Consider the following 27,940-nt stretch of genomic DNA (forward strand, 5'->3'; position numbering starts at 1 on the left):
CCCCACCTCCCACCCCTCCTCCCGCCGCTGCCGCCGGCTGGCGTGGCCGGGCGTTGCCCGCGCAGCGCCGTGGCGAGGCCGGTGGCGGCGGCCCTCTTCCTCTCCCCCTCGCGGTTCCCCGGCTCGGGCGGCGGTTTCCGACGATGGTGCGCCTCGGCGGGCGGTGCTCCGGTGTAGATCGGGCCCAGATTCGGCGGCGGTGCGGCCCTTTGGCAGCTGGCGGCGGGGGTTGGCCGGCGGAGCCCTGCAGGCCCAGATTTGGGTCAGGGCAGGTTGGGCTGGCCTCCGGCGGGTCTCCTCCGGCTGGGCTGGCGGGATGCGGTCATTGGGATCGGCTGCAGCGCGGCAGCAGGAGCTTAATGGGCCGATCTGGGCCCGGCTGGGCAGGGTGTCCGGCGTGCTCCCGCGCCTGCGTCCGGTCTGCTACGGCTTGTGCCAGTGGAGGTTGTCCCCTCCCACGTGGCTGTGGTGCTCCTGATCCCTATCGGCGGTGGTCTCGTTTGGTTCGGTCGGCCTCGCAGCGTCTGCGGTGGAGAGACGACGGTGGTGTCCTCGTGACTGTGGTGGCGCAGGTTGGTGGGCGGTTGGCGTGGTGGAGCCGCCGGTTGGTCCTGGGTTGTGGGTATGAGGGGTAGGGCGAAATCCCTCTCGGGTCCGCCCGGTACCGACGCGGTGACGCCTGCGGGCGCCATCAACCTTCTTGAAGGGCGTCGGGAGTACCTCTCGCCCGCTTCCCTCCGTGTACCGGGAGAGATCCTAGGATTCGTCCGGGCAGCAGCGTCGTCGTCGTCGCAGTCCTTCTTGAAGGTGTTGCTTGGTTCGCGGCGACTCGATGGCATTGGAGCGTGGTGGATGTTTTCCGGTGGGCGCAGCGGTTGCGGGATGCTTCAGCTTTCGTTCATCCGGTGCTGCCGGCATTTCTTTCTCTTGCTTTTCTCTTGTTTTTCTTTTGGGCTTGATTGTGTTGTTTGCCCCAGCATCGAACTTCTGGCTGTATCGGGTGGTTGCTATATTAATATAGCGGGGCGCAAGCCTTTTTCGGTATATCGTTAAGTTGTTGGTTACCATTGTAAATCATGATGCAATGACCATTGTGATCAGCATGTTTAATGCAGATTAATTTTTTGTAACTAGGATATTTCTCTTAAAGTCAACATTGGTCAATGTGTTGAGTTAAGATATTTTGGACCAAATTACTTAGATCATAGGCATAACTTTTGCAAATAGGCGTCTGGTTTTATCATTTTTTATAATCTAAGCTACTGCTTCTACGATAGCTCCACTTCCTCGTCTTGCTTTTACTTTGCTTGTTTGTGTGAAGGCTTAGAGTCCTTTTCACTAGGTCTATATTCATCAAAGCAAAAGATCTCATCCAACAGTAATCCCGTATATTGAGCGCAGCTGGTATGTGGCTACTAGGCAAAAGATCTCATCCAACAGTAATCCCACATGCCATTTCATGAACTATAATGACTTCCAAAAACATGAAATCAAAATCGAACCACATGACACAGATTCACTTGAGAAGCATGCACAATCTAATGAGAAACAAAAGATTGTCCTCTGACTATATGGATGGAATATGCATGGGCGTCCCAGTTGTCGCATTTCATTTTGAGTAAGTGTGATTTAACAATTGTTCTAGTGTTTCCCTTGTGTTACGAGTTACGACTGAAATTATAGAAAAACGTATGACATGGTGTTGCGACTGAGAACCATAACGGTTTTCATGGAGCCGAACCTGCCTTCTTTGGAGGTGTTATTGAAATATTTATCTGAGTGCGATTGAGCCAAACCTTCATGTTCAACTAACTTCATACAGTAATCTTCTTTATGGTAGAAACTCAAAATTTTACTGATGGTGCAACATATCATTTTAGTATATTTGTGCCGTTCCATTGTGTCAGCCCTGACAAGATGTCAAGCTAACACTTCAATAAAAAATCGGTGGATTTGAATCCAAGAAATATCTGGTTGAAAATTCTAGATTCTTGGAGGTGTTCAAGTCCTATTCAATCTAATGTTTTTTTCTGTCCAAGTTGCAAATTCTTGGATGGTGGTCATATTCTGTAAAATATAATTTGCATTACCTTTCTATGCATTTGCTTTGATCATATAAAAGTGTCACGATGGTATTTGCTTTCATTACATTAAACTTTGGTATTTCTGAAAATGCATTTGTGTAGAAACTAATGACGAATTTGAATCCTGGAGACTATGAATGTGAAAGTATAAACCAAGACATTTTGGCTAGATGTAGTAGTAATACTTTAAACACTCGCCATCTTCCCTGATGTCCAAGTTTATGTCTTATTCCTTAAATTTTCAGAACCATTGCGATTCTGGTAACTTATTTTACCACCTATGTGACAGATGGACATTTCACCGTACCTTAAACAGCATCAAAACCATTCTCTGAATTTCCAGTGTAGTTGTGTATTTCATCTATTCCTTTTTTCCTTTGGGTTGCAGGATGGTAGAAGGTTCTGTGATTGGGAAACATACCGCTCATTTTTTACTAGCTATGAAATTGATGAAGAGTATGTAAAGCTCTTTGAAGAAATATCAAAGAAAATCAAGGTCTGTATCAGCAGGCGAAGCTATGTTACAATATGCTAATCTCATGCTTTTTTGGGGATGCTTATAACCTTTATCCTTTGGGACAGTGGCTTAAACGTTATATGGAATATGAACGAGCATCTTCCAAGGTAAGTATTCCCTGAAGAAAACAGCGGAGTAAAGGTACAAACATAGTAGGTATAATACCATGATAACTTCTTTGCTCTTTAGTGGAAGGAGATGGATGATAGAGGATTCTGCCAAGCAGCGAAGATTGCGGCAGGCTTTCCACGCATGAGCTATAAGTTAACTTTAATGGCCTATGAGGTACAGTTTCTCATCAATATTTTTTGATTGCTGTGATCACACCGCTCTTTGCTTTATTTGAGAGCGTAACATTCCTTTGGTTCAGGAGAATGTGTGGAATCTGATGTTTGATTATTGGCAACGTGAAGACATTGATCGTCTCTTTTTTGAGATTTGGAAGTTTGCTACTAAGAAAATGGGTGCCACTGATAAGAAGGTTAGCATTGTAAACATATGCCATGGAATCGCCATTTGTTATGTACTCATGGAACCAAACCTTGGTCATATTTAGGAATAAACAATAATAGTGTTTGTTTGTGTTTGTGCCTGCTGTATATGCTTGGTGATGTATGTTTCCTTTCTTGAACATGGCTCAGATCGATTTTAGAGCTGGTTTGGTAGATGTCTGTCGAAGGAATATATTCCCTCGATATAGAAAGAGAATGCAATTCGCACTGGATCATAGTACTCTTTCTGATTTGGAATCAAATGTAAGTTATTGTATCCAGCTTTTATGCAATTTATGCCTTGATCCTCTGATTTCTGATTATTGACCATGCATTTCTCTGATAATACCTTGCATCTGCTTTATTTCTTGTTTAGTTTGATACCTGCGTGGAAGACATCCCTGATGATGTAAGTTTGATGTATAGTGGCCATGTATTTGCAGTGGTAATGCAACATTTCTTAATCACATCAATGCCACAAACACTGATGTTTTTTCAGGCTACAGAGGATGTAGCTTGGCGGTTGATTACATCGGCGGTTTGGAATAAGGTATGCAGATACATTGGGCAATTCTTACTTATTCTTGAAGATTGTAACTCATTTTCAGTTCATTTTCAGCTTCATAAACCCAAGATGTGGCACCAATATATTATGAGGAAGATGGAGATTGCTAAACACATTGGCTTGGGTCCACAAGTATGCATATGTGTGTTTTATACACTATCTAAATGTCCAGTAATTGTCTGTTGGTATAAAAGATTTGCATATCATTTTGCAGAATTGACATGTCTCGGAACCCAAGACACTGACAGATGTAGACAACTGTTCCTTGTGAAATCTTGTCCGTTGCTCGCTCACTTGCAAATTAATGATGTATCCGTTGTATTGCATATATTGATGTTAGACTGGTGCTGTTGTTGCTGTGGTAAATTAATATGCTATCATGGTTACAAAAATGTTTGCAAACTTTTCTATGATTACTGTATTAGGTCTATAATAGTTATGGAACGCATCATCATTTACCTTGTTTAAGTTTTTGACACTATGGTGCCATAGGGTATGCAATAAAAAGATGATAGTATGATGTTTATCTTGTTTAAATTTTCGACACTATGGTGTCGAAGGGTATGCAGTAAAGAGATGACAGTATGACGCGGAGTATCTGAGCTCGAGCTCAAATGAGCTTGGATGAGCACTAAAATCAAAAAATTCTGATTTTTTGTGCGGAAAACTTTGACAAAACTTGTAAGTGCTTGCAAATTTTCATCATGAGATCACATTCATGGAAGGCTTGACAAAAGAAAAATCGATGCTCCGAAAATGCTACTATCAAAAGCATTTTGGAGCACTGATTTTGTTTTTTACCACGCCTTTCATGAATGTGATCTCATGATGAAACTTTGCAAGCACTTAGAACATTTTTCAAAGTCTACCACAAATAATTACAGATTTTTTTTTTTGGTTTTACTGTTTATCGAAGCTGAAGGGGAGCCTTGGTGCAGCAGTAAAGCTGTTGCCTTGTGACCATGAGGCCATGGATTTGAATCCTGAAAACAGCCTCTTGCAAAAATGCATGGAAAGACTGTGTACAATAGACCCAAAGTGATCGGACCCTTCCCCGGACCCTGTGCAAACGGGAGTTATATGCACCGGGCTGACCTTTTTTTTACTGTATCTTCATTTGAGCTCGAGCTCAGCATGGTACTTTCGTGATAGTATGTGTTTCTTTTCAGAAAAGATGCTTACGGATTATGCATTGCCTAAAACGACATTAGTCACTTACAAAACGTGTCTCTTTATATCCTCTGACCAAGGAAAGAAAGGGGTCTATGCACACGCATCATGAGCTCAGTCATCGTTTCCAACTGATATGACCGCTAGCAAAGCAGTCTGTATGATGGCATATCTTCAATCCTCAGCACATCCTCCAGCAGAAGATCCTTCTCCAGCTGCGCTCGAGTTGACTTCAGTATCTCCTGGTAATTACATCAGTCATAAGATCGATCAAACATGCAATCTGAAGATTTGCGGGTAGAAAGGATGAGACGTACATTGAAGTCCATGTAAGAAGCGTTCTTCTCTACCCACTGCTTGTCCATCACAAGGAAAGCAACACAGTAGAGCAGATCAAATGCCCATTCATCCTCTGGGACAAAACAGGAAGCAATGAGAATTTGTTGAAAATTATTTGAACAAACGAACGGTACAAAAGGTATATGTATATTGCACTGGTCCTACCTGAAAGCATTTGGACAAAAACAGCTTTGACGAACGTTCTCGGTTTAGCTGCAATTGATTTCACTGCCATAAATTAGTAAAATTACAGTTTACAAACTGAATAATTTGCATGTTTCGGTACGAGCTTACTGGACTGGAGATCCAGCATCTGCATGATCATGAATGTGATATTTACACCGGCAACTGCAAACGGGTACTCCCAAGTGGCGCGATTGCCACTTTGTTTCTGTAGTAACCTCTGAAATGACGCCTGCGCAGATAAATCAGTGGAGGGTGGTCAATATTCATCATCTCTACTCCTAATAGAGCAGTTGGTAGTCTCGCTTCCAGGTTTTTTTTAGTCCCACCTTCCATGGTTTTATTTGGTACCTCTTCCCACCTCTGACTTAGCCACCACAAACCGAAAAAACCTCATGCTGAGACCCCAACCCGCACCATGCATGTACCAACGAAAAAAGACCTACGATAGTTAACCAACGAAAAAAGACCTATGAACCAGCGACAAAAAACGTAAACCTATCGCCCGAACTTACGAGCGACAGCTCCTGCCCTCGAGCGAGAACCACTCTCACGTCTGCCCTCGTTCGCCGCCGCTCCATCCCTTCTCCGCCGCCGCCGCCCCCGCCACCTCCCGTCGCGGGCAGGCGGGAGGAGCCCTGTCCGGCCATGGCAACACCGCCGGCGGCCTCCTCCTCCCCCTCACCTTCTCTCCCTCTCCCAAAGGAGGGAAGGTAATGGAAGGGATCTGATCGGAGCGGTGGATCTGCGCCCTTGCCGTCTCTTCTTGCCAAAGAAATAAAAAGCGGTTCGCATGGAGCAGTTCAGGATGATTTATCTTCTCAATGTGAGTTTCAAAATATTCACGTAAGTGGGTACTAATAGACTGACACGGATCGCCCATTCGGTGGTGCAACCGAGTCAGATGGCTTTCATGCCGGGAAGACATATCCTAGAAGGGGTCGTTGTCCTACATGAAACTCTACATGAAATCCATTCGAAGAAACTAGACGGGGTTATATTCAAAGTGGATTTCGAGAAGGCTTATGATAAAGTTAAGTGGCCTTTCCTTCTGCAGGCAATGTGTATAAAGGGTTTTAATGAGACATGGCAGAACCAGGTGGGTTCTCTTGTCCAAAAAGGTAGTGTCGGAATAAAAGGTTAACAATGATATCGACCATTATTTTCAGACTCATAAGGGCTTGAGACAAGGGGATTCGATGTCTCCTCTCCTGTTTAATATAGTTGCCGATATGTTAACCATTCTAATTGGTAGGGCCAAGGAGAACGACCAAGTTGGTGGACTTGTCCCACATCTAGTTGATGGGGGAGTATCCATCCTGCAGTATGCCGATGACACTATCCTTTTCATGGAACACGACATTGCAAAGGCCCGGAATATGAAACTAGTGCTATGTCTTTTTGAACAATTGTCGGGACTAAAAAATAATTTTCGCGAGAGCAAATTGTTTTGCTTTGGTAGGGCTAAAGAGGAACAAGATGCATATAGACAATTGTTTGGATCTGAATTAGGTTCTATGCCATTTAGTTACTCGGGCATACCGATTCATCATCGCAAACTTTCGAATAAAGAATGCAAATGCATCAAAGATCGAATTGAGAAAAAGCTTAGCTGCTGGAAGGGCAAGCTAATGTCGTATGGAGGTCGGTTAGTACTTATTAATTCAGTATTAATTAGTATGCCGGTGTGCCTGTTATCTTTCTTCGAAGTACCAAAAGGGGTACAGAAGAGATTAGACTTTTTTCGGTCCCGGTTTTTTTGGCAGTCAGATGAGGCTAAAAAGAAATATCGACTGGACAGATGGGATGTCATCTGCCGGCCTAAAGACCAGGGAGGTCTCAGTATTGAGAACCTGGTAATTAAAATTAAATGCCTCATGAGTAAATGGTTGTATAGACTATCAGTTGAGACAGAGGGTATGTGGGCATATATATTATGCAAAAAATACTTGCACTATAAAACTCTTACCCAAGTGACGACCTAAGGATTCGCCTTTCTGGAAAGGGCTTATGAGAACGAAAGATTTGTTCTTCCATAGGGACAAATTCTTCGTTGGTAATGGAACGACAACTAGATTTTGGGAAGATATGTGGTAGGGGAGACGCCTCTAGCCATGCAGTATCCCACCCTATGGGCCAGTTCTTTTGGGCAATTCTCCCAGAATTGACCCCCTCCCCAGCTTCTCCCAGAATTGCCACTTAATATTTTTTTTACAATTCCTAGCTAGTTAAGGTCTAATTAGCTAGGAATTGTAAAAAAATATTAAGTGGCAATTCTGGGAGAAGCTGGGGAGGGGGTTAATTCTGGGAGAATTGCCCAAAAGAACTGACCCTATATAATATTGTATAACGTAAGGAGGATTATGTGGGCACAGTATTACAATCGGTACCCTTAAATATCTAGTTTAGGCGATCGTTAGTTGGCGAGCGATGGATCCTGGATGTACTTGGTACGGAGGTTGATGGAGGTTCAACTATTCGACCAACCTGATTCGTTTCACTGGAAGCTAGCTAGAAACGGTGTGTTTACGGTCAAATCAATGTATGTGGATCTAATTAACTTTGACCCAATCCCGAGATCGGTACATATCTCGAAAGTTAAGGTTCCCTTGCGTATTAAATTTTTTATGTGGTTTGTACACAAGCAAGTGATCCTCACCAAAGATAATTTACTAAAGCGACATTGGGTAGGCAGTGCATGATGTTGTTTTTGTGATCAGGATGAAACAATACAACACCTATTTTTAGGTTGCCCTCTCGCAAAATTACTTTGGCGAATGGTCCATATAGCCTTTAACATTATTCCTCCAGTTAACACTTGATCTTTATTTGGGACGTGGTTAGTTGGAGTAGATCATATTACTTCATCTCGTATTCGGATTGGAATATGCACGCTTATTTAGGCTATATGGAACTGCAGGAATGACATGATTTTTAACAGACAACACATCTTAAACTTTTTGCAGGTAATCTTCAGAGCTACGGCTTGGATCCGTGCGTGGTCCTTACTCACTCCTATGGATTCCAGGGAGCCTTTGGTTACTGAGTGAAACCAGTGGGAGATGGTAGCACGGGGTATATTCAACCGGTTTGGATGGCGGTATCATAATCGGATAGGAGTCTAGGGATCTTGTCCTATTATACATACCGGTTGTGGTATTGAGTTTTATCTTTGTTTTTTTATTTTTCTCCGCTTGCGAGCTGTAATGAATTTAAGACCTTGTGCTCTTTTCGAGACTTTTAATAAGGTGGCAACATGCATCGCTTAGATGCAGGGGCCGAGGGCAAGCCTCCCTTTCCAAAAATAGTGAAGCTAAAAAGGCATGCTTTAAGGCGACACGCATTATATTTATTATGGCTCTATGGTAACACCTTCATTTAAAACATGACTACACCATAGTTGATTATTGGGGAGCCCTTTATAGGACTAATTGTATAGGAGAATAAAATTGGTGTGGTTATGCAATGAATTATCGACTTGATGCTATTATCAAGGCACAACAACAGAATTAGTCAAATAGTCCGGTCATATACTTATATGAATGTCACTTCTTTCTACAAGTATGCTATAATGTGAATGTCAATTACTATAAGAAATGTCGCATGGTTCTGTAATAGCACAAACTATGTATGCACATGCTCTATATTGATAATCAAGTACAAATAGTATCAAGGAGACACAATAAAACGCTTAAAATTGCATACTATGATAAGTGGATAAATCTTATGATTTTCTCTTGCAAAAAACAAGAGATGGGGTAACAACATAGGATGCATGCATGGTATGTATTCCATTGTTGAACTAGTTGTTCAGCTTAAATGTTATGAAAACCAATATACAATTATCTTGTTCTCTTTGTTTCTAGATTGAAAGAGTGAAACTTCTATTCTACTTGAGGAGTATGATTGATGGGACAGACAATTTTGTTGCTGAAAAGTTTGAAAGGACAATGGTTGCACGAAAAACACAATTAGTTGGATCCCTCAGTAACATTTTGTCAAAAGAATCATTGAAGAATGATGAAAAGAATAAAAAACTCTGAAGTTGTTCAAAAGAATGTGCAGTTTTGCTTACCTTCAACAATAAATACTACAAACTCATATCATGTTCATGTGCAACCGTAGAATGATGAGCATGTCAACTACTACCAGGTTTATATGCAACTCTTGCTATGTGCATGTACATATTCAACTCTAAAAAAATACTAGGAGGTGCCAACTACTATGAGGTACATGTGCACCCTCCACCATAGGGGTGCCAAACCTTTCAACAAAAGTTTTCAAGTTCCCGATTTTTTCCCATGATAAGCACTGCCAACTCCTAGAATGTCTATGTGCAACCATCATTGATGAGAATGCCAACTCCTACCAGGTTTATATGCATATGTAAAAAAAGATGATGGAGATGCAAATATGCAATGCTGAATCCGAGCTCATGTGCACCTGGTGAACAGTAAAAACAAAAAGAGTAGCAAAAGTTTCAAACAAACTGATTTTTTTTGCGTGCAAGATACTCAAGTGTGTGATGTACGTACAAATTTTCAGCTTGTTTGGACATTCTAGGAGCTCGTGACAAAAAAAGACAAAATCGGCTCCTCGCTTTTTTCAAATGCTTCTCAAACACCTGGAATTCGCCTTTTTTGCAATGAGCTCCTCGAATGCCGAAACTGCACCAATTTTGCACGCACAGGAGCATCTTGCACTCCAAAAAAATCAGATTTTTTGCTATTTTGTCGATTTTACTGTCCATAGGCAAGAGCATATGAGCTCGGGAGCTAACAATGTGTCCGATGGAGATCACAACTCATAACCAGATCCATGGATACAGAACAAATGCCTATAGAATACCAAAAATGTTACCTCGGCAACTGCTATGGAGGATGATCCACCTCCGAGGCTCCGACAGAGTCTGCCACCTGCCCAAGAATTTTCCACTTCCGGCGCTTTATGATACAGAGTTGATCACCCCTTGTTCATACGCACACAGCGCAAAAAGAAAGATAAAAAAAGTCAGTTCTATATGTGTGCACAAAGAAAAAGTTGCAGCACGTACTGTTGTCTTGGTGCTTACCTCATCTTCCTCTCCCCATCATCAACATCGACAGATCGTAGCTCCCGTTCAGCAGCCCTTTTTGAATTCCGCCGAGTAGAACATGGTACATTCCTCTTCATGAAACGACACAAATAGAATGGACACACAAAAAGGTAAGAAATGATTGAAAAAAAACAGGTATACGGAACATAAAGTGGCGAAAAAATACCTCTCCTCCACTGCCGCCAGTATCTCTCTCTACAACTATTTTGACTGAAAAAACACACACACACACACACACATATATAAATCCCCCATTTCATTGGGCATTTCATAATGCTAACCCTACCTCTCCATATCAACAAACCCTCGGCCCGTTGTCAATATCCAATCCATCTTATGCCATGGACAAAACTTCAAAAGTATTAACCCACGAACCCTCCAAACCCGCACCACCGCTATGCGCTGCACAGTCATCTCGCCCCGCGACGTAACACCCAAAACGAGCGCGCCCCGCTGCCGCTGCCACGAAAAACAACTGCGCCGGACCAGGTGTGCGTCGCGTGAGCAGGCCCGCGTCTCGGCCGACCAGACCAGGTGGCACCTGGCGCTCATGGACGCACGGTCCGCGCGCATCGAGCGGTCGAGCCACGGCCGCTCCGTTTCGTCAGATAGTGCACGCGCACGATTGAGCGTCCAGGACATAAATTAGGGTTTCGGCGTGCGGCCCGAGCTCAATCGCCGGCGGAGATGCTGGATGAGAACCCGGCATGGACGGGACAGAAGAGGCACAAGTACGAGGCCCCATCTCTGACATCATCCTCTGATGCTTATGGTGAGACGATTGGCCAGGACAACGCAGAACGTCCCAACGAGATCGCGGATTCACCAGATGAGCTGGCGGACCAGGAAAATGATATCATCAGCGAGGAGGAGTTCGGCGGATGCCTTAAGGTTTTAGCCACCAGGCGTGCTCCTATGATCGTCACAGGGCGCAGGCTGGACGAGGAACATCAACGCGAGCTCTACGAGCGCCTCACCCTCTACCGCATCAAAGCTTCCAAGGTTCCTTCTCATCCATACCCTACCCGTGGCGATATTTTATTGTGTATGTTACTATTATTACTAGTCGACATTGTGTTCTTTGATAACTATTCATGTTTTATGTCAATTTCTAGTAATTTGCAATCCTCTTGTTTGCACGGAATTTAATCTCTATGTTGTGTGTAGTTGGCACAAGGAGTTTGCATAGATGATCAGAATGATGTGGCTTTGAGAAAGGAGTACTCCTCAGACAATTTGGAGGACCTGTTTGATTACTACAAGAAAGCTGATTCTGTGGATTGGTACTTTGACCGTGGCTACTGTTTGCTCGCTGACTTGGATGACTACCAGAGCCTTGTCCTTACCAATGGAGATGTAAGTGTGTCCGATTTAGACTCATAATGTGTGGCTAGTTTAGTGTTAATGCATAAAAAACAGAACACAGGTTACAGTGGCATGTCCATGTTCTTTATTTACTGTTTACGAGGGTTATGCTCAACATGTGATTTATGTCCTATCTTTCTTAAAGCTCCATGGTACTAGAAATACTTTTTTTTACTTTGAAAAATTCAGCTAGTTTAAGAAATACAATCTAGAATCTTCAGCCACAGGTAATTAGGACATCTCCAGCCGCGCCCCCAAGAAGGCCTCCCCAAGCGTTTTTTCGCGTCGGCGCCGAAAAAACGGCCCAGTCGTGCCCCCAGGAGCCCGATTTTCGCCGGCTTGGGCCGAAAACAGCGCCGGCGGACCCAGCCCGAACCCAGCGCGCTGGGGGCGCTCGGGGGCGCCGGGCGAACTTTTTGGGCGCGAAGAAACCGCGGGTCCGACGTGTCAGCGACACGGCTTTCTTCTCGGCCCTTCGTCGTCCTCATCGCCTCGTTTCCCGCAGCGAGGGAGGGGCCACGGTACGTCCCCGACAGCCCGCTCTGGGAACCGTACTTCCGCCGCCGTCACGCCCAACAGCTCGAGGCCACCAACGGCGTCGTGCCCTCCGGCAGGCTCAACTCCGCCGGCCGGCGTCGGTGGTGTGGCGTGCCAGGGCGCATGTTGGAGGCCGTCCTCGAGTACATCGAGGGCGGCAACACGCCGCGCCTCGACTACCCCGCTCCCCCTTCCTTCTCACGCCGCCGGGAAGCTCCTGGACCCCGAGGCGCATGGAGACCGGGGGGTCCTCCTCCTCGTCCGGCGGCTCGCCCTGCCTCCGCCCCGTCAAGCCGGAGCCCCAGGACACGCCGGTCGCCGCGCGCACCCGCAGCTCCGGCGTCCGTATCGGCGCCAACGCGTCGCCACCCACCGGCTGTTTCGTCCTCGTCGAGCCCAAGCCGGAGCCCGGCCTCCCCGCGGAGTACGAGGAGATAGCCCGGCGCGGCTTCTCCGACGAGGACGCCATGCAGTGGGCGCGGGACAACTACCTCCGCGGCGAGACGGTCCGGCAGTGCCGAGCCCTGGAGGAGATCGCCGCCCGCAAGCGTGGGCGCGAGGACGAGCACGGCGTCGTGATCCTCGACAGCGACGATGACGACGCCCCCGGACCTTCCAACCCGCCGCGCCAACCGGGGGAGGGGTGCAGCAGGGACGGCGGAGGTTTAGGCGGGGGCGGCGGCGACGCCGACGACGGTGACAACGACGACGACGACGACGGCGGCGGCGACTACACGCGGTTCTACAGCCTCCTCGGCATGTAGAATCGCGTGGGCGGGCGGCGAGGCGGGCGGCGAGGGAGACGGCGGGGGTAGCCCGCTGTAGTTTTTTTTTGTAAAATATGTTTAAGTTTGAACGAACTCGCCGTGTTTGCGTTAAATTTGAGTCGTTTTGCGCCGTGTTTGCCTTTTTTGCTCGAACCGTGGGCGCCGCGACTGGGGGGCATCACGCCCCCAGTGCGCGGTTTAGCGCCGGTGCGCCCCCAGGGGGCGGTTTTTTGCCCCTCCTGGGGGGCCAACGGCTGGAGATGCCCTTACATGTGGGTACTATTGTGTTTCCTGTTGATTGTAGCTTCAGAGACGAAAGGCTTAAGTTTCACATGAGTTTTTTTTTGTGAATAAAGTTTTACATGAGTTACCCATAAAAATCTTTTTTTTCGCGATGGACCCATAAAATCTTTGGTTCTTGGCAATATCATTTCCTAGCTGTTCATGATTTTTCTTTTCCAGATTGATAGTTACTAAGCTAAGTACTAGCTGATTAACTCTGCACGTTTATGGTGGTTTAGTCACATATTTGTGTGGCATTTAAAATCATGATTTAATGATCATAGAACCCGAATATGGTTAAGTTGCCATTGTATATTGTGATGTAATGATCATTGTACTCAGCATACTGAATATGTACACGGTTAAGTTGTTGGTTGCCATTGTAAATCATGATGTCATGACTAATGAATGTTGTACTCAGCATATTGTATATCGTTAAGTGACAAACTACCAAAACACATGACCCCCCTAGCCCCCCCCCCCCCGAGCGGGGCGACCGGGGCGGCCCTCCCTCCCCTCGCCGCCCAGCCCCCACCTCCCACCCCTCCTCCCGCCGCTGCCGCCGGCTGGCGTGGCCGGGCGTTGCCCGCGCGGCGCCGTGGCGAGGCCGGTGGCGGCGGCCCTCTTCCTCTCCCCCTCGCGGTTCCCCGGCTCGGGCGGCGGTTTCCGACGATGGTGCGCCTCGGCGGGCGGTGCTCCGGTGTAGATCGGGCCCAGATTCGGCGGCGGCGCGGCCCTTTGGCGGCTGGCGGCGGGGGTTGGCCGGCGGAGCCCTGCAGGCCCAGATTTGGGTCAGGGCGGGTTGGGCTGGCCTCCGGCGGGTCTCCTCCGGCTGGGCTGGCGGGATGCGGTCATTGGGATCGGCTGCAGCGCGGCAGCAGGAGCTTAATGGGCCCGATCTGGGCCCGGCTGGGCAGGGTGTCCGGCGTGCTCCCGCGCCTGCGTCCGGTCTGCTACGGCTTGTGCCAGTGGAGGTTGTCCCCTCCCACGTGGCTGTGGTGCTCCTGGTCCCTATCGGCGGTGGTCTCGTTTGGTTTGGTCGGCCTCGCAGCGTCTGCGGTGGAGAGACGACGGTGGTGTCCTCGTGACTGTGGTGGCGCAGGTTGGTGGGCGGTTGGCGTGGTGGAGCCGCCGGTTGGTCCTGGGTTGTGGGTATGAGGGGTAGGGCGAAATCCCTCTCGGGTCCGCCCGGTACCGACGCGGTGACGCCTGCGGGCGCCACCAACCTTCTTGAAGGGCGTCGGGAGTACCTCTCGCCCGCTTCCCTCCGTGTACCGGGAGAGATCCTAGGATTCGTCCGGGCAGCAGCGTCGTCGTCGTCGCAGTCCTTCTTGAAGGTGTTGCTTGGTTCGCGGCGACTCGATGGCATTGGAGCGTGGTGGATGTTTTCCGGTGGGCGCAGCGGTTGCGGGATGCTTCAGCTTTCGTTCATCCGGTGCTGCCGGCATTTCTTTCTCTTGCTTTTCTCTTGTTTTTCTTTTGGGCTTGATTGTGTTGTTTGCCCCAGCGTCGAACTTCTGGCTGTATCGGGTGGTTGCTATATTAATATAGCGGGGCGCAAGCCTTTTTCGGTATATCGTTAAGTTGTTGGTTACCATTGTAAATCATGATGCAATGACCATTGTGATCAGCATGTTTAATGCAGATTAATTTTTTGTAACTAGGATATTTCTCTTACAGTCAACATTGGTCAATGTGTTGAGTTAAGATATTTTGGACCAAATTACTTAGATCATAGGCATAACTTTTGCAAATAGGCATCTGGTTTTATCATTTTTTATAATCTAAGCTACTGCTTCTACGATAGCTCCACTTCCTCGTCTTGCTTTTACTTTGCTTGTTTGTGTGAAGGCTTAGAGTCCTTTTCACTAGGTCTATATTCATCAAAGCAAAAGATCCCATCCAACAGTAATCCCGTATATTGAGCGCAGCTGGTATGTGGCTACTAGGCAAAAGATCTCATCCAACAGTAATCCCACATGCCATTTCATGAACTATAATGACTTCCAAAAACATGAAATCAAAATCAAACCACATGACACAGATTCACTTGAGAAAAAGCATGCACAATCTAATGAGAAACAAAAGATTGTCCTCTGACTATATGGATGGAATATGCATGGGCGTCCCAGTTGTCGCATTTCATTTTGAGTAAGTGTGATTTAACAATTGTTCTAGTGTTTCCCTTGTGTTACGAGTTACGACTGAAATTATAGAAAAACGTATGACATGGTGTTGCGACTGAGAACCATAACGGTTTTCATGGAGCCGAACCTGCCTTCTTTGGAGGTGTTATTGAAATATTTATCTGAGTGCGATTGAGCCAAACTTTCATGTTCAACTAACTTCATACAGTAATCTTCTTTATGGTAGAAACTCAAAATTTTACTGATGGTGCAACATATCATTTTAGTATATTTGTGTCGTTCCATTGTGTCAGCCCTGACAAGATGTCAAGCTAACACTTCAATAAAAAATCGGTGGATTTGAATCCAAGAAATATCTGGTTGAAAATTCTAGATTCTTGGAGGTGTTCAAGTCCTATTCAATCTAATGTTTTTTTTGTCCAAGTTGCAAATTCTTGGATGGTGGTCATATTCTGTAAAATATAATTTGCATTACCTTTCTATGCATTTGCTTTGATCATATAAAAGTGTCACGATGGTATTTGCTTTCATTACATTAAACTTTGGTATTTCTGAAAATGCATTTGTGTAGAAACTAATGACGAATTTGAATCCTGGAGACTATGAATGTGAAAGTATAAACCAAGACATTTTGGCTAGATGTAGTAGTAATACTTTAAACACTCGCCATCTTCCCTGATGTCCAAGTTTATGTCTTATTCCTTAAATTTTCAGAACCATTGCGATTCTGGTAACTTATTTTACCACCTATGTGACAGATGGACATTTCACCGTACCTTAAACAGCATCAAAACCATTCTCTGAATTTCCAGTGTAGTTGTGTATTTCATCTATTCCTTTTTTCCTTTGGGTTGCAGGATGGTAGAAGGTTCTGTGATTGGGAAACATACCGCTCATTTTTTACTAGCTATGAAATTGATGAAGAGTATGTAAAGCTCTTTGAAGAAATATCAAAGAAAATCAAGGTCTGTATCAGCAGGCGAAGCTATGTTACAATATGCTAATCTCATGCTTTTTTGGGGATGCTTATAACCTTTATCCTTTGGGACAGTGGCTTAAACGTTATATGGAATATGAACGAGCATCTTCCAAGGTAAGTTTTCCCTGAAGAAAACAGCGGAGTAAAGGTACAAACATAGTAGGTATAATACCATGATAACTTATTTGCTCTTTAGTAGAAGGAGATGGATGATAGAGGATTCTGCCAAGCAGCGAAGATTGCGGCAGGCTTTCCACGCATGAGCTATAAGTTAACTTTAATGGCCTATGAGGTACAGTTTCTCATCAATATTTTTTGATTGCTGTGATCACACCGCTCTTTGCTGTATTTGAGAGCGTAACATTCCTTTGGTTCAGGAGAATGTGTGGAATCTGATGTTTGATTATTGGCAACGTGAAGACATTGATCGTCTCTTTTTTGAGATTTGGAAGTTTGCTACTAAGAAAATGGGTGCCACTGATAAGAAGGTTAGCATTGTAAACATATGCCATGGAATCGCCATTTGTTATGTACTCATGGAACCAAACCTTGGTCATATTTAGGAATAAACAATAATAGTGTCTGTTTGTGTTTGTGCCTGCTGTATATGCTTGGTGATGTATGTTTCCTTTCTTGAACATGGCTCAGATCGATTTTAGAGCTGGTTTGGTAGATGTCTGTCGAAGGAATATATTCCCTCTATATAGAAAGAGAATGCAATTCGCACTGGATCATAGTACTCTTTCTGATTTGGAATCAAATGTAAGTTATTGTATCCAGCATTTATGCAATTTATGCCTTGATCCTCTGATTTCTGATTATTGACCGTGCATTTCTCTGATAATACCTTGCATCTGCTTTATTTCTTGTTTAGTTTGATACCTGCGTGGAAGACATCCCTGATGATGTAAGTTTGATGTATAGTGGCCATGTATTTGCAGTGGTAATGCAACATTTCTTAATCACATCAATGACACAAACACTGATGTTTTTTCAGGCTACAGAGGATGTAGCTTGGCGGTTGATTACATCGGCGGTTTGGAATAAGGTATGCAGATGCATTGGGCAATTCTTACTTATTCTTGAAGATTGTAACTCATTTTCAGTTCATTTTCAGCTTCATAAACCCAAGATGTGGCACCAATATATTATGAGGAAGATGGAGATTGCTAAACACATTGGCTTGGGTCCACAAGTATGCATATGTGTGTTTTATACACTATCTAAATGTCTAGTAATTGTCTGTTGGTATAAAAGATTTGCATATCATTTTGCAGAATTGACATGTCTCGGAACCCAAGACACTGACAGATGTAGACAACTGTTCCTTGTGAAATCTTGTCCGTTGCTCGCTCACTTGCAAATTAATGATGTATCCGTTGTATTGCATATATTGATGTTAGACTGGTGCGGTTGTTGCTGTGGTAAATTAATATGCTATCATGGTTACAAAAATGTTTGCAAACTTTTCTATGATTACTGTATTAGGTCTATAATAGTTATGGAACGCATCATCATTTACCTTGTTTAAGTTTTTGACACTATGGTGCCATAGGGTATGCAGTAAAAAGATGATAGTATGATGTTTATCTTGTTTAAATTTTCGACACTATGGTGTCGAAGGGTATGCAGTAAAGAGATGACAGTATGACGCGGAGTATCTGAGCTCGAGCTCAAATGAGCTTGGATGAGCACTAAAATCAAAAAATTCTGATTTTTTGTGCGGAAAACTTTGACAAAACTTGTAAGTGCTTGCAAATTTTCATCATGAGATCACATTCATGGAAGGCTTGACAAAAGAAAAATCGATGCTCCGAAAATGCTACTATCAAAAGCATTTTGGAGCACCGATTTTGTTTTTTACCACGCCTTTCACGAATGTGATCTCATGATGAAACTTTGCAAGCACTTAGAACATTTTTCAAAGTCTACCACAAATAATTACAGATTTTTTTTGGTTTTACTGTTTATCGAAGCTGAAGGGGAGCCTTGGTGCAGCAGTAAAGCTGTTGCCTTGTGACCATGAGGCCATGGATTTGAATCCTGAAAACAGCCTCTTGCAAAAATGCATGGAAAGACTGTGTACAATAGACCCAAAGTGATCGGACCCTTCCCCGGACCCTGTGCAAACGGGAGTTATATGCACCGGGCTGACCTCTTTTTTTACTGTATCTTCATTTGAGCTCGAGCTCAGCATGGTACTTTCGTGATAGTATGTGTTTCTTTTCAGAAAAGATGCTTACGGATTATGCATTGCCTAAAACGACATTAGTCACTTACAAAACGTGTCTCTTTATATCCTCTGACCAAGGAAAGAAAGGGGTCTATGCACACGCATCATGAGCTCAGTCATCGTTTCCAACTGATATGACCGCTAGCAAAGCAGTCTGTATGATGGCATATCTTCAATCCTCAGCACATCCTCCAGCGGAAGCTCCTTCTCCAGCTGCGCTCGAGTTGACTTCAGTATCTCCTGGTAATTACATCAGTCATAAGATCGATCAAACATGCAATCTGAAGATTTGCGGGTAGAAAGGATGAGACGTACATTGAAGTCCATGTAAGAAGCGTTCTTCTCTACCCACTGCTTGTCCATCACAAGGAAAGCAACACAGTAGAGCAGATCAAATGCCCATTCATCCTCTGGGACAAAACAGGAAGCAATGAGAATTTGTTGAAAATTATTTGAACAAACGAACGGTACAAAAGGTATATGTATATTGCACTGGTCCTACCTGAAAGCATTTGGACAAAAACAGCTTTGACGAACGTTCTCGGTTTAGCTGCAATTGATTTCACTGCCATAAATTAGTAAAATTACAGTTTACAAACTGAATAATTTGCATGTTTCGGTACGAGCTTACTGGACTGGAGATCCAGCATCTGCATGATCATGAATGTGATATTTACACCGGCAACTGCAAACGGGTACTCCCAAGTGGCGCGATTGCCACTTTGTTTCTGTAGTAACCTCTGAAATGACGCCTGCGCAGATAAATCAGTGGAGGGTGGTCAATATTCATCATCTCTACTCCTAATGGAGCAGTTAGTAGTCTCGCTTCCAGGTTTTTTTTAGTCCCACCTTCCATGGTTTTATTTGGTACCTCTTCCCACCTCTGACTTAGCCACCACAAACCGAAAAAACCTCATGCTGAGACCCCAACCCGCACCATGCACGTACCAACGAAAAAAGACCTACGATAGTTAACCAACGAAAAAAGACCTATGAACCAGCGACAAAAAACCTAAACCTATCGCCCGAACTTACGAGCGACAGCTCCTGCCCTCGAGCGAGAACCACTCTCACGTCTGCCCTCGTTCGCCACCGCTCCATCCCTTCTCCGCCGCCGCCGCCGCCGCCGCCCCCGCCACCTCCCGTCGCGGGCAGGCGGGAGGAGCCCTGTCCGGCCATGGCAACACCGCCGGCGGCCTCCTCCTCCCCCTCACCTTCTCTCCCTCTCCCAAAGGAGGGAAGGTAATGGAAGGGATCTGATCGGAGCGGTGGATCTGCGCCCTTGCCGTCTCTTCTTGCCAAAGAAATAAAAAGCGGTTCGCATGGAGCAGTTCAGGATGATTTATCTTCTCAATGTGAGTTTCAAAATATTCACGTAAGTGGGTACTAATAGACTGACACGGATCGCCCATTCGGTGGTGCAACCGAGTCAGATGGCTTTCATGCCGGGAAGACATATCCTAGAAGGGGTCGTTGTCCTACATGAAACTCTACATGAAATCCATTCGAAGAAACTAGACGGGGTTATATTCAAAGTGGATTTCGAGAAGGCTTATGATAAAGTTAAGTGGCCTTTCCTTCTGCAGGTAATGTGTATAAAGGGTTTTAATGAGACATGGCAGAACCAGGTGGGTTCTCTTGTCCAAAAAGGTAGTGTCGGAATAAAAGGTTAACAATGATATCGACCATTATTTTCAGACTCATAAGGGCTTGAGACAAGGGGATTCGATGTCTCCTCTCCTGTTTAATATAGTTGCCGATATGTTAACCATTCTAATTGGTAGGGCCAAGGAGAACGACCAAGTTGGTGGACTTGTCCCACATCTAGTTGATGGGGGAGTATCCATCCTGCAGTATGCCGATGACACTATCCTTTTCATGGAACACGACATTGCAAAGGCCCGGAATATGAAACTAGTGCTATGTCTTTTTGAACAATTGTCGGGACTAAAAAATAATTTTCGCGAGAGCAAATTGTTTTGCTTTGGTAGGGCTAAAGAGGAACAAGATGCATATAGACAATTGTTTGGATCTGAATTAGGTTCTATGCCATTTAGTTACTCGGGCATACCGATTCATCATCGCAAACTTTCGAATAAAGAATGCAAATGCATCAAAGATCGAATTGAGAAAAAGCTTAGCTGCTGGAAGGGCAAGCTAATGTCGTATGGAGGTCGGTTAGTACTTATTAATTCAGTATTAATTAGTATGCCGGTGTGCCTGTTATCTTTCTTCGAAGTACCCAAAGGGGTATAGAAGAGATTAGACTTTTTTCGGTCCCGGTTTTTTTGGCAGTCAGATGAGCCTAAAAAGAAATATCGACTGGACAGATGGGATGTCATCTGCCGGCCTAAAGACCAGGGAGTTCTCAGTATTGAGAACCTGGTAATTAAAAAAAAATGCCTCATGAGTAAATGGTTGTATAGACTATCAGTTGAGACAGAGGGTATGTGGGCATATATATTATGCAAAAAATACTTGCACTATAAAACTCTTACCCAAGTGACGACCTAAGGATTCGCCTTTCTGGAAAGGGCTTATGAGAACGAAAGATTTGTTCTTCCATAGGGACAAATTCTTCGTTGGTAATGGAACGACAACTAGATTTTGGGAAGATATGTGGTTAGGGGAGACGCCTCTAGCCATGCAGTATCCCACCCTATGGGCCAGTTCTTTTGGGCAATTCTCCCAGAATTGACCCCCTCCCCAGCTTCTCCCAGAATTGCCACTTAATATTTTTTTTACAATTCCTAGCTAGTTAAGGTCTAATTAGCTAGGAATTGTAAAAAAATATTAAGTGGCAATTCTGGGAGAAGCTGGGGAGGGGGTTAATTCTGGGAGAATTTCCCAAAAGAACTGGCCCTATATAATATTGTATAACGTAAGGAGGATTATGTGGGCACAGTATTACAATCGGTACCCTTAAATATCTAGTTTAGGCGATCGTTAGTTGGCGAGCGATGGATCCTGGATGTACTTGGTACGGAGGTTGATGGAGGTTCAACTATTCGACCAACCTGATTCGTTTCACTGGAAGCTAGCTAGAAACGGTGTGTTTACGGTCAAATCAATGTATGTGGATCTAATTAACTTTGACCCAATCCCGAGATCGGTACATATCTGGAAAGTTAAGGTTCCCTTGCGTATTAAATTTTTTATGTGGTTTGTACACAAGCAAGTGATCCTCACCAAAGATAATTTACTAAAGCGACATTGGGTAGGCAGTGCATGATGTTGTTTTTGTGATCAGGATGAAACAATACAACACCTATTTTTAGGTTGTCCTCTCGCAAAATTACTTTGGCGAATGGTCCATATAGCCTTTAACATTATTCCTCCAGTTAACACTTGATCGTTATTTGGGACGTGGTTAGTTGGAGTAGATCATATTACTTCATCTCGTATTCGGATTGGAATATGCACGCTTATTTAGGCTATATGGAACTGCAGGAATGACATGATTTTTAACAGACAACACATCTTAAACTTTTTGCAGGTAATCTTGAGAGCTACGGCTTGGATCCGTGCGTGGTCCTTACTCACTCCTATGGATTCCAGGGAGCCTTTGGTTACTGAGTGAAACCAGTGGGAGATGGTAGCACGGGGTATATTCAACCGGTTTGGATGGCGGTATCATAATCGGATAGGAGTCTAGGGATCTTGTCCTATTATACATACCGGTTGTGGTATTGAGTTTTATCTTTGTTTTTTTATTTTTCTCCGCTTGCGAGCTGTAATGAATTTAAGACCTTGTGCTCTTTTCGAGACTTTTAATAAGGTGGCAACATGCATCGCTTAGATGCAGGGGCCGAGGGCAAGCCTCCCTTTCCAAAAATAGTGAAGCTAAAAAGGCATGCTTTAAGGCGACACGCATTATATTTATTATGGCTCTATGGTAACACCTTCATTTAAAACATGACTACACCATAGTTGATTATTGGGGAGCCCTTTATAGGACTAATTGTATAGGAGAATAAAATTGGTGTGGTTATGCAATGAATTATCGACTTGATGCTATTATCAAGGCACAACAACAGAATTAGTCAAATAGTCCGGTCATATACTTATATGAATGTCACTTCTTTCTACAAGTATGCTATAATGTGAATGTCAATTACTATAAGAAATGTCGCATGGTTCTGTAATAGCACAAACTATGTATGCACATGCTCTATATTGATAATCAAGTACAAATAGTATCAAGGAGACACAATAAAACGCTTAAAATTGCATACTATGATAAGTGGATAAATTTTATGATTTTCTCTTGCAAAAAACAAGAGATGGGGTAACAACATAGGATGCATGCATGGTATGTATTCCATTGTTGAACTAGTTGTTCAGCTTAAATGTTATGAAAACCAATATACAATTATCTTGTTCTCTTTGTTTCTAGATTGAAAGAGTGGAACTTCTATTCTACTTGAGGAGTATGATTGATGGGACAGACAATTTTGTTGCTGAAAAGTTTGAAAGGACAATGGTTGCACGAAAAACACAATTAGTTGGATCCCTCAGTAACATTTTGTCAAAAGAATCATTGAAGAATAATGAAAAGAATAAAAAACTCTGAAGTTGTTCAAAAGAATGTGCAGTTTTGCTTACCTTCAACAATAAATACTACAAACTCATATCATGTTCATGTGCAACCGTAGAATGATGAGGATGTCAACTACTACCACGTTTATATGCAACTCTTGCTATGTGTATGTACATATTCAACTCTAAAAAAATACTAGGAGGTGCCAACTACTATGAGGTACATGTGCACCCTGCACCATAGGGGTGCCAAACCTTTCAACAAAAGTTTTCAAGTTCCCGATTTTTCCCATGATAAGCACTGCCAACTCCTAGAATGTCTATGTGCAACCATAATTGATGAGAATGCCAACTCCTACCAGGTTTATATGCATATGTAAAAAAAGATGATGGAGATGCAAATATGCAATGCTGAATCCGAGCTCATGTGCACCCGGTGAACAGTAAAAACAAAAAGAGTAGCAAAAGTTTCAAACAAACTGATTTTTTTTTGCGTGCAAGATACTCAAGTGTGTGATGTACGTACAAATTTTCAGCTTGTTTGGACATTCGAGGAGCTCGTGACAAAAAAAGACAAAATCGGCTCCTCGCTTTTTTCAAATGCTTCTCAAACACCTGGAATTCGCCTTTTTTGCAATGAGCTCTTCGAATGCCGAAACTGCACCAATTTTGCACGCACAAGAGCATCTTGCACTCCAAAAAAAAAATCAGATTTTTTTGCTATTTTGTCGATTTTACTGTCCATAGGCAAGAGCATATGAGCTCGGGAGCCAACAATGTGTCCGATGGAGATCACAACTCATAACCAGATCCATGGATACAGAACAAATGCCTATAGAATACCAAAAATGTTACCTCGGCAACTGCTATGGAGGATGATCCACCTCCGAGGCTCCGACAGAGTCTGCCACCTGCCCAAGAATTTTCCACTTCCGGGGCTTTATGATACAGAGTTGATCACCCCTTGTTCATACGTACACAGCGCAAAAAGAAAGATCAAAAAAGTCAGTTCTATATGTGTGCACAAAGAAAAAGTTGCAGCACGTACTGTTGTCTTGGTGCTTACCTCATCTTCCTCTCCCCATCATCAACATCGACAGATCGTAGCTCCCGTTCAGCAGCCCTTTTTGAGTTCCGCCGAGTAGAACATGGTACATTCCTCTTCATGAAACGACACAAATAGAATGGACACACAAAAAGGTAAGAAATGATTGAAAAAAAACAGGTATACGGAACATAAAGTGGCGAAAAAATACCTCTCCTCCACTGCCGCCTGTATCTCTCTCTACAACTATTTTGACTGAACACACACACACACACACACACATATATAAATCCCCCATTTCATTGGGCATTTCATAATGCTAACCCTACCTCTCCATATCAACAAACCCTCGGCCCGTTGTCAATATCCAATCCATCTTATGCCATGGACAAAACTTCGAAAGTATTAACCCACGAACCCTCCAAACCCGCACCACCGCTATGCGCTGCACAGTCATCTCGCCCCGCGACGTAACACCCAAAACGAGCGCGCCCCGCTGCCGCTGCCACGAAAAACAACTGCGCCGGACCAGGTGTGCGTCGCGTGAGCAGGCCCGCGTCTCGGCCGACCAGACCAGGTGGCACCTGGCGCTCATGGACGCACGGTCCGCGCGCATCGAGCGGTCGAGTCACGGCCGCTCCGTTTCGTCAGATAGTGCACGCGCACGATTGAGCGTCCAGGACATAAATTAGGGTTTCGGCGTGCGGCCCGAACTCAATCGCCGGCGGAGATGCTGGATGAGAACCCGGCATGGACGGGACAGAAGAGGCACAAGTACGAGGCCCCATCTCTGACATCATCCTCTGATGCTTATGGTGAGACGATTGGCCAGGACAACGCAGAATGTCCCAACGAGATCGCGGATTCACCAGATGAGCTGGCGGACCAGGAAAATGATATCATCAGCGAGGAGGAGTTCGGCGGATGCCTTAAGGTTTTAGCCACCAGGCGTGCTCCTATGATCGTCACAGGGCGCAGGCTGGACGAGGAACATCAACGCGAGCTCTACGAGCGCCTCACCCTCTACCGCATCAAAGCTTCCAAGGTTCCTTCTCATCCATACCCTACCCGTGGCGATATTTTATTGTGTATGTTACTATTATTACTAGTCGACATTGTGTTCTTTGATAACTATTCATGTTCTATGTCAATTTCTAGTAATTTGCAATCCTCTTGTTTGCACGGAATTTAATCTCTATGTTGTGTGTAGTTGGCACAAGGAGTTTGCATAGATGATCAGAATGATGTGGCTTTGAGAAAGGGCATAGCCCAGTGGTTGGGGGCGCATGATTGTAAACCCAACGACCAGAGTTCGATCCACGTCGGGGACGAATTTCTGGAATTCTCATGAGGGATGCTTCTTCTATATCAATAAACCGTGGGTGCTAGTGCCCATGGAGTTTCATTTTTTTGAGAAAGGAGTACTCCTCAGACAATTTGGAGGACCTGTTTGATTACTACAAGAAAGCTGATTCTGTGGATTGGTACTTTGACCGTGGTTACTGTTTGCTCGCTGACTTGGATGACTACCAGAGCCTTGTCCTTACCAATGGAGATGTAAGTGTGTCCGATTTAGACTCATAATGTGTGGCTAGTTTAGTGTTAATGCATAAAAAACAGAACACAGGTTACAATGGCATGTCCATGTTCTTTATTTACTGTTTACGAGGGTTATGCTCAACATGTGATTTATGTCCTATCTTTCTTAAAGCTCCAAGGTACTAGAAATACTTTTTTTTACTTTGAAAAATTCAGCTAGTTTAAGAAATACAATCTAGAATCTTCAGCCACAGGTAATTAGGACATCTCCAGCCGCGCCCCCAAGAAGGCCTCCCGAGGCGTTTTTTCGCGTCGGCGCCGAAAAAACGGCCCAGTCGCGCCCCCAGGAGCCCGATTTTCGCCGGCTTGGGCCGAAAACAGCGCCGGCGGACCCAGCCCGAACCCAGTGCGCTGGGGGGGCGCTCGGGGGCGCCGGGCGAACTTTTTTGGCGCGAAGAAACCGCGGGTCCGACGTGTCAGCGACACGGCTTTCTTCTCGGCCCTTCGTCGTCCTCATCGCCTCGTTTCCCGCGGCGAGGGAGGGGCCACGGTACGTCCCCGACAGCCCGCTCTGGGAACCGTACTTCCGCCGCCGTCACGCCCAACAGCTCGAGGCCACCAACGGCGTCGTGCCCTCCGGCAGGCTCAACTCCGCCGGCCGGCGTCGGTGGTGTGGCGTGCCAGGGCGCATGTTGGAGGCCGTCCTCGAGTACATCGAGGGCGGCAACACGCCGCGCCTCGACTACCCCGCTCCCCCTTCCTTCTCACGCCGCCGGGAAGCTCCTGGACCCCGAGGCGCATGGAGACTGGGGGGTCCTCCTCCTCGTCCGGCGGCTCGCCCTGCCTCCGCCCCGTCAAGCCGGAGCCCCAGGACACGCCGGTCGCCGCGCGCACCCGCAGCTCCGGCGTCCGTATCGGCGCCAACGCGTCGCCACCCACCGGCTGTTTCGTCCTCGTCGAGCCCAAGCCGGAGCCCGGCCTCCCCGCGGAGTACGAGGAGATAGCCCGGCGCGGCTTCTCCGACGAGGACGCCATGCAGTGGGCGCGGGACAACTACCTCCGCGGCAAGACGGTCCGGCAGTGCCGAGCCCTGGAGGAGATCGCCGCCCGCAAGCGTGGGCGCGAGGACGAGCACGGCGTCGTGATCCTCGACAGCGACGACGACGACGCCCCGGACCTTCCAACCCGCCGCGCCAACCGGGGGAGGGGTGCAGCAGGGACGGCGGAGGTTTAGGCGGGGGCGGCGGCGACGCCGACGACGGCGACAACGACGACGACGACGACGGCGGCGGCGACTACACGCGGTTCTACAGCCTCCTCGGCATGTAGAACCGCGTGGGCGGGCGGCGAGGCGGGCGGCGAGGGAGACGGCGGGGGTAGCCCGCTGTAGTTTTTTTTGTAAAATATGTTTAAGTTTGAACGAACTCGCCGTGTTTGCGTTAAATTTGAGTCGTTTTGCGCCGTGTTTGCCTTTTTTGCTCGAACCGTGGGCGCCGCGACTGGGGGGCATCACGCCCCCAGTGCGCGGTTTAGCGCCGGTGCGCCCCCAGGGGGCGGTTTTTTGCCCCTCCTGGGGGGCCAACGGCTGGAGATGCCCTTACATGTGGGTACTATTGTGTTTCCTGTTGATTGTAGCTTCAGAGACGAAAGGCTTAAGTTTCACATGAGTTTTTTTTGTGAATAAAGTTTTACATGAGTTACCCATAAAAATCTTTTTTTTCGCGATGGACCCATAAAATCTTTGGTTCTTGGCAATATCATTTCCTAGCTGTTCATGATTTTTCTTTTCCAGATTGATAGTTACTAAGCTAAGTACTAGCTGATTAACTCTGCACGTTTATGGTGGTTTAGTCACATATTTGTGTGGCATTGAAAATCATGATTTAATGATCATAGAACCCGAATATGGTTAAGTTGCCATTGTATATTGTGATGTAATGATCATTGTACTCAGCATACTGAATATGTACACGGTTAAGTTGTTGGTTGCCATTGTAAATCATGATGTCATGACTAATGAATGTTGTACTCAGCATATTGTATATCGTTAAGTGACAAACTAC

The 27,940-nt window shown here is 45.5% G+C and overlaps 3 protein-coding genes and 1 long non-coding RNA gene across 4 annotated transcripts in view; 3 read left to right on the top strand and 1 right to left on the bottom strand.

The window, feature by feature from the left end:
- LOC123157996 (uncharacterized) overlaps nt 1–4,041 on the top strand; it is a 7,043-nt gene extending 3,002 nt beyond the window's left edge. The window contains exons 3-11 of the mRNA XM_044576150.1: nt 2,473–2,580; nt 2,667–2,708; nt 2,791–2,886; nt 2,972–3,082; nt 3,243–3,356; nt 3,469–3,501; nt 3,592–3,642; nt 3,712–3,789; nt 3,872–4,041. Coding sequence (XP_044432085.1) covers nt 2,473–2,580; nt 2,667–2,708; nt 2,791–2,886; nt 2,972–3,082; nt 3,243–3,356; nt 3,469–3,501; nt 3,592–3,642; nt 3,712–3,789; nt 3,872–3,877 — 639 coding nt within the window. The 3' untranslated portion in view covers nt 3,878–4,041. The remainder of the gene's footprint in view (nt 1–2,472; nt 2,581–2,666; nt 2,709–2,790; nt 2,887–2,971; nt 3,083–3,242; nt 3,357–3,468; nt 3,502–3,591; nt 3,643–3,711; nt 3,790–3,871) is intronic.
- A 929-nt stretch (nt 4,042–4,970) lies between these two features.
- LOC123157997 (ELMO domain-containing protein C-like) lies at nt 4,971–5,999 on the bottom strand. Its single transcript, XM_044576151.1, has 5 exons — nt 5,865–5,999; nt 5,461–5,581; nt 5,332–5,394; nt 5,145–5,239; nt 4,971–5,069 (listed from the first exon to the last, which is right to left on the bottom strand). The coding sequence occupies exons 1-5, from the start codon at nt 5,997–5,999 to the stop codon at nt 4,971–4,973; spliced, it is 513 nt and encodes a 170-aa protein (XP_044432086.1).
- An 11,398-nt stretch (nt 6,000–17,397) lies between these two features.
- LOC123160503 (uncharacterized) lies at nt 17,398–17,924 on the top strand. Its single transcript, XR_006480241.1, has 4 exons — nt 17,398–17,428; nt 17,519–17,569; nt 17,639–17,716; nt 17,799–17,924. It is a non-coding gene; the product is annotated as an uncharacterized lncRNA (long non-coding RNA).
- A 7,144-nt stretch (nt 17,925–25,068) lies between these two features.
- The window catches only part of LOC123157998 (uncharacterized), a 7,495-nt gene continuing 4,623 nt past the window's right edge, over nt 25,069–27,940 (top strand). The window contains exons 1-2 of the mRNA XM_044576152.1: nt 25,069–25,383; nt 25,758–25,895. Of these exons, the coding sequence (XP_044432087.1) occupies nt 25,069–25,383; nt 25,758–25,895 (453 nt within the window). The remainder of the gene's footprint in view (nt 25,384–25,757; nt 25,896–27,940) is intronic.

Source organism: Triticum aestivum, chromosome 7B (genome assembly GCF_018294505.1).
Source record: "Triticum aestivum cultivar Chinese Spring chromosome 7B, IWGSC CS RefSeq v2.1, whole genome shotgun sequence".
Taxonomy (NCBI): Eukaryota; Viridiplantae; Streptophyta; class Magnoliopsida; order Poales; family Poaceae; genus Triticum; species Triticum aestivum.

What these genes read in the sequence shown, in the direction of transcription:
- LOC123157997 (XM_044576151.1), bottom strand. Translation starts at nt 5,999, where the DNA reads ATGGCCGGACAGGGCTCCTCCCGCCTGCCCGCGACGGGAGGTGGCGGG. An exon ending in GAGGGCAGGAGCTGTCGCTC is followed by an intron (nt 5,582 to 5,864) that starts GTAAGTTCGGGC and finishes TTATCTGCGCAG; the next exon opens with GCGTCATTTCAGAGGTTACT. An exon ending in GATGCTGGATCTCCAGTCCA is followed by an intron (nt 5,395 to 5,460) that starts GTAAGCTCGTAC and finishes AATTTATGGCAG; the next exon opens with TGAAATCAATTGCAGCTAAA.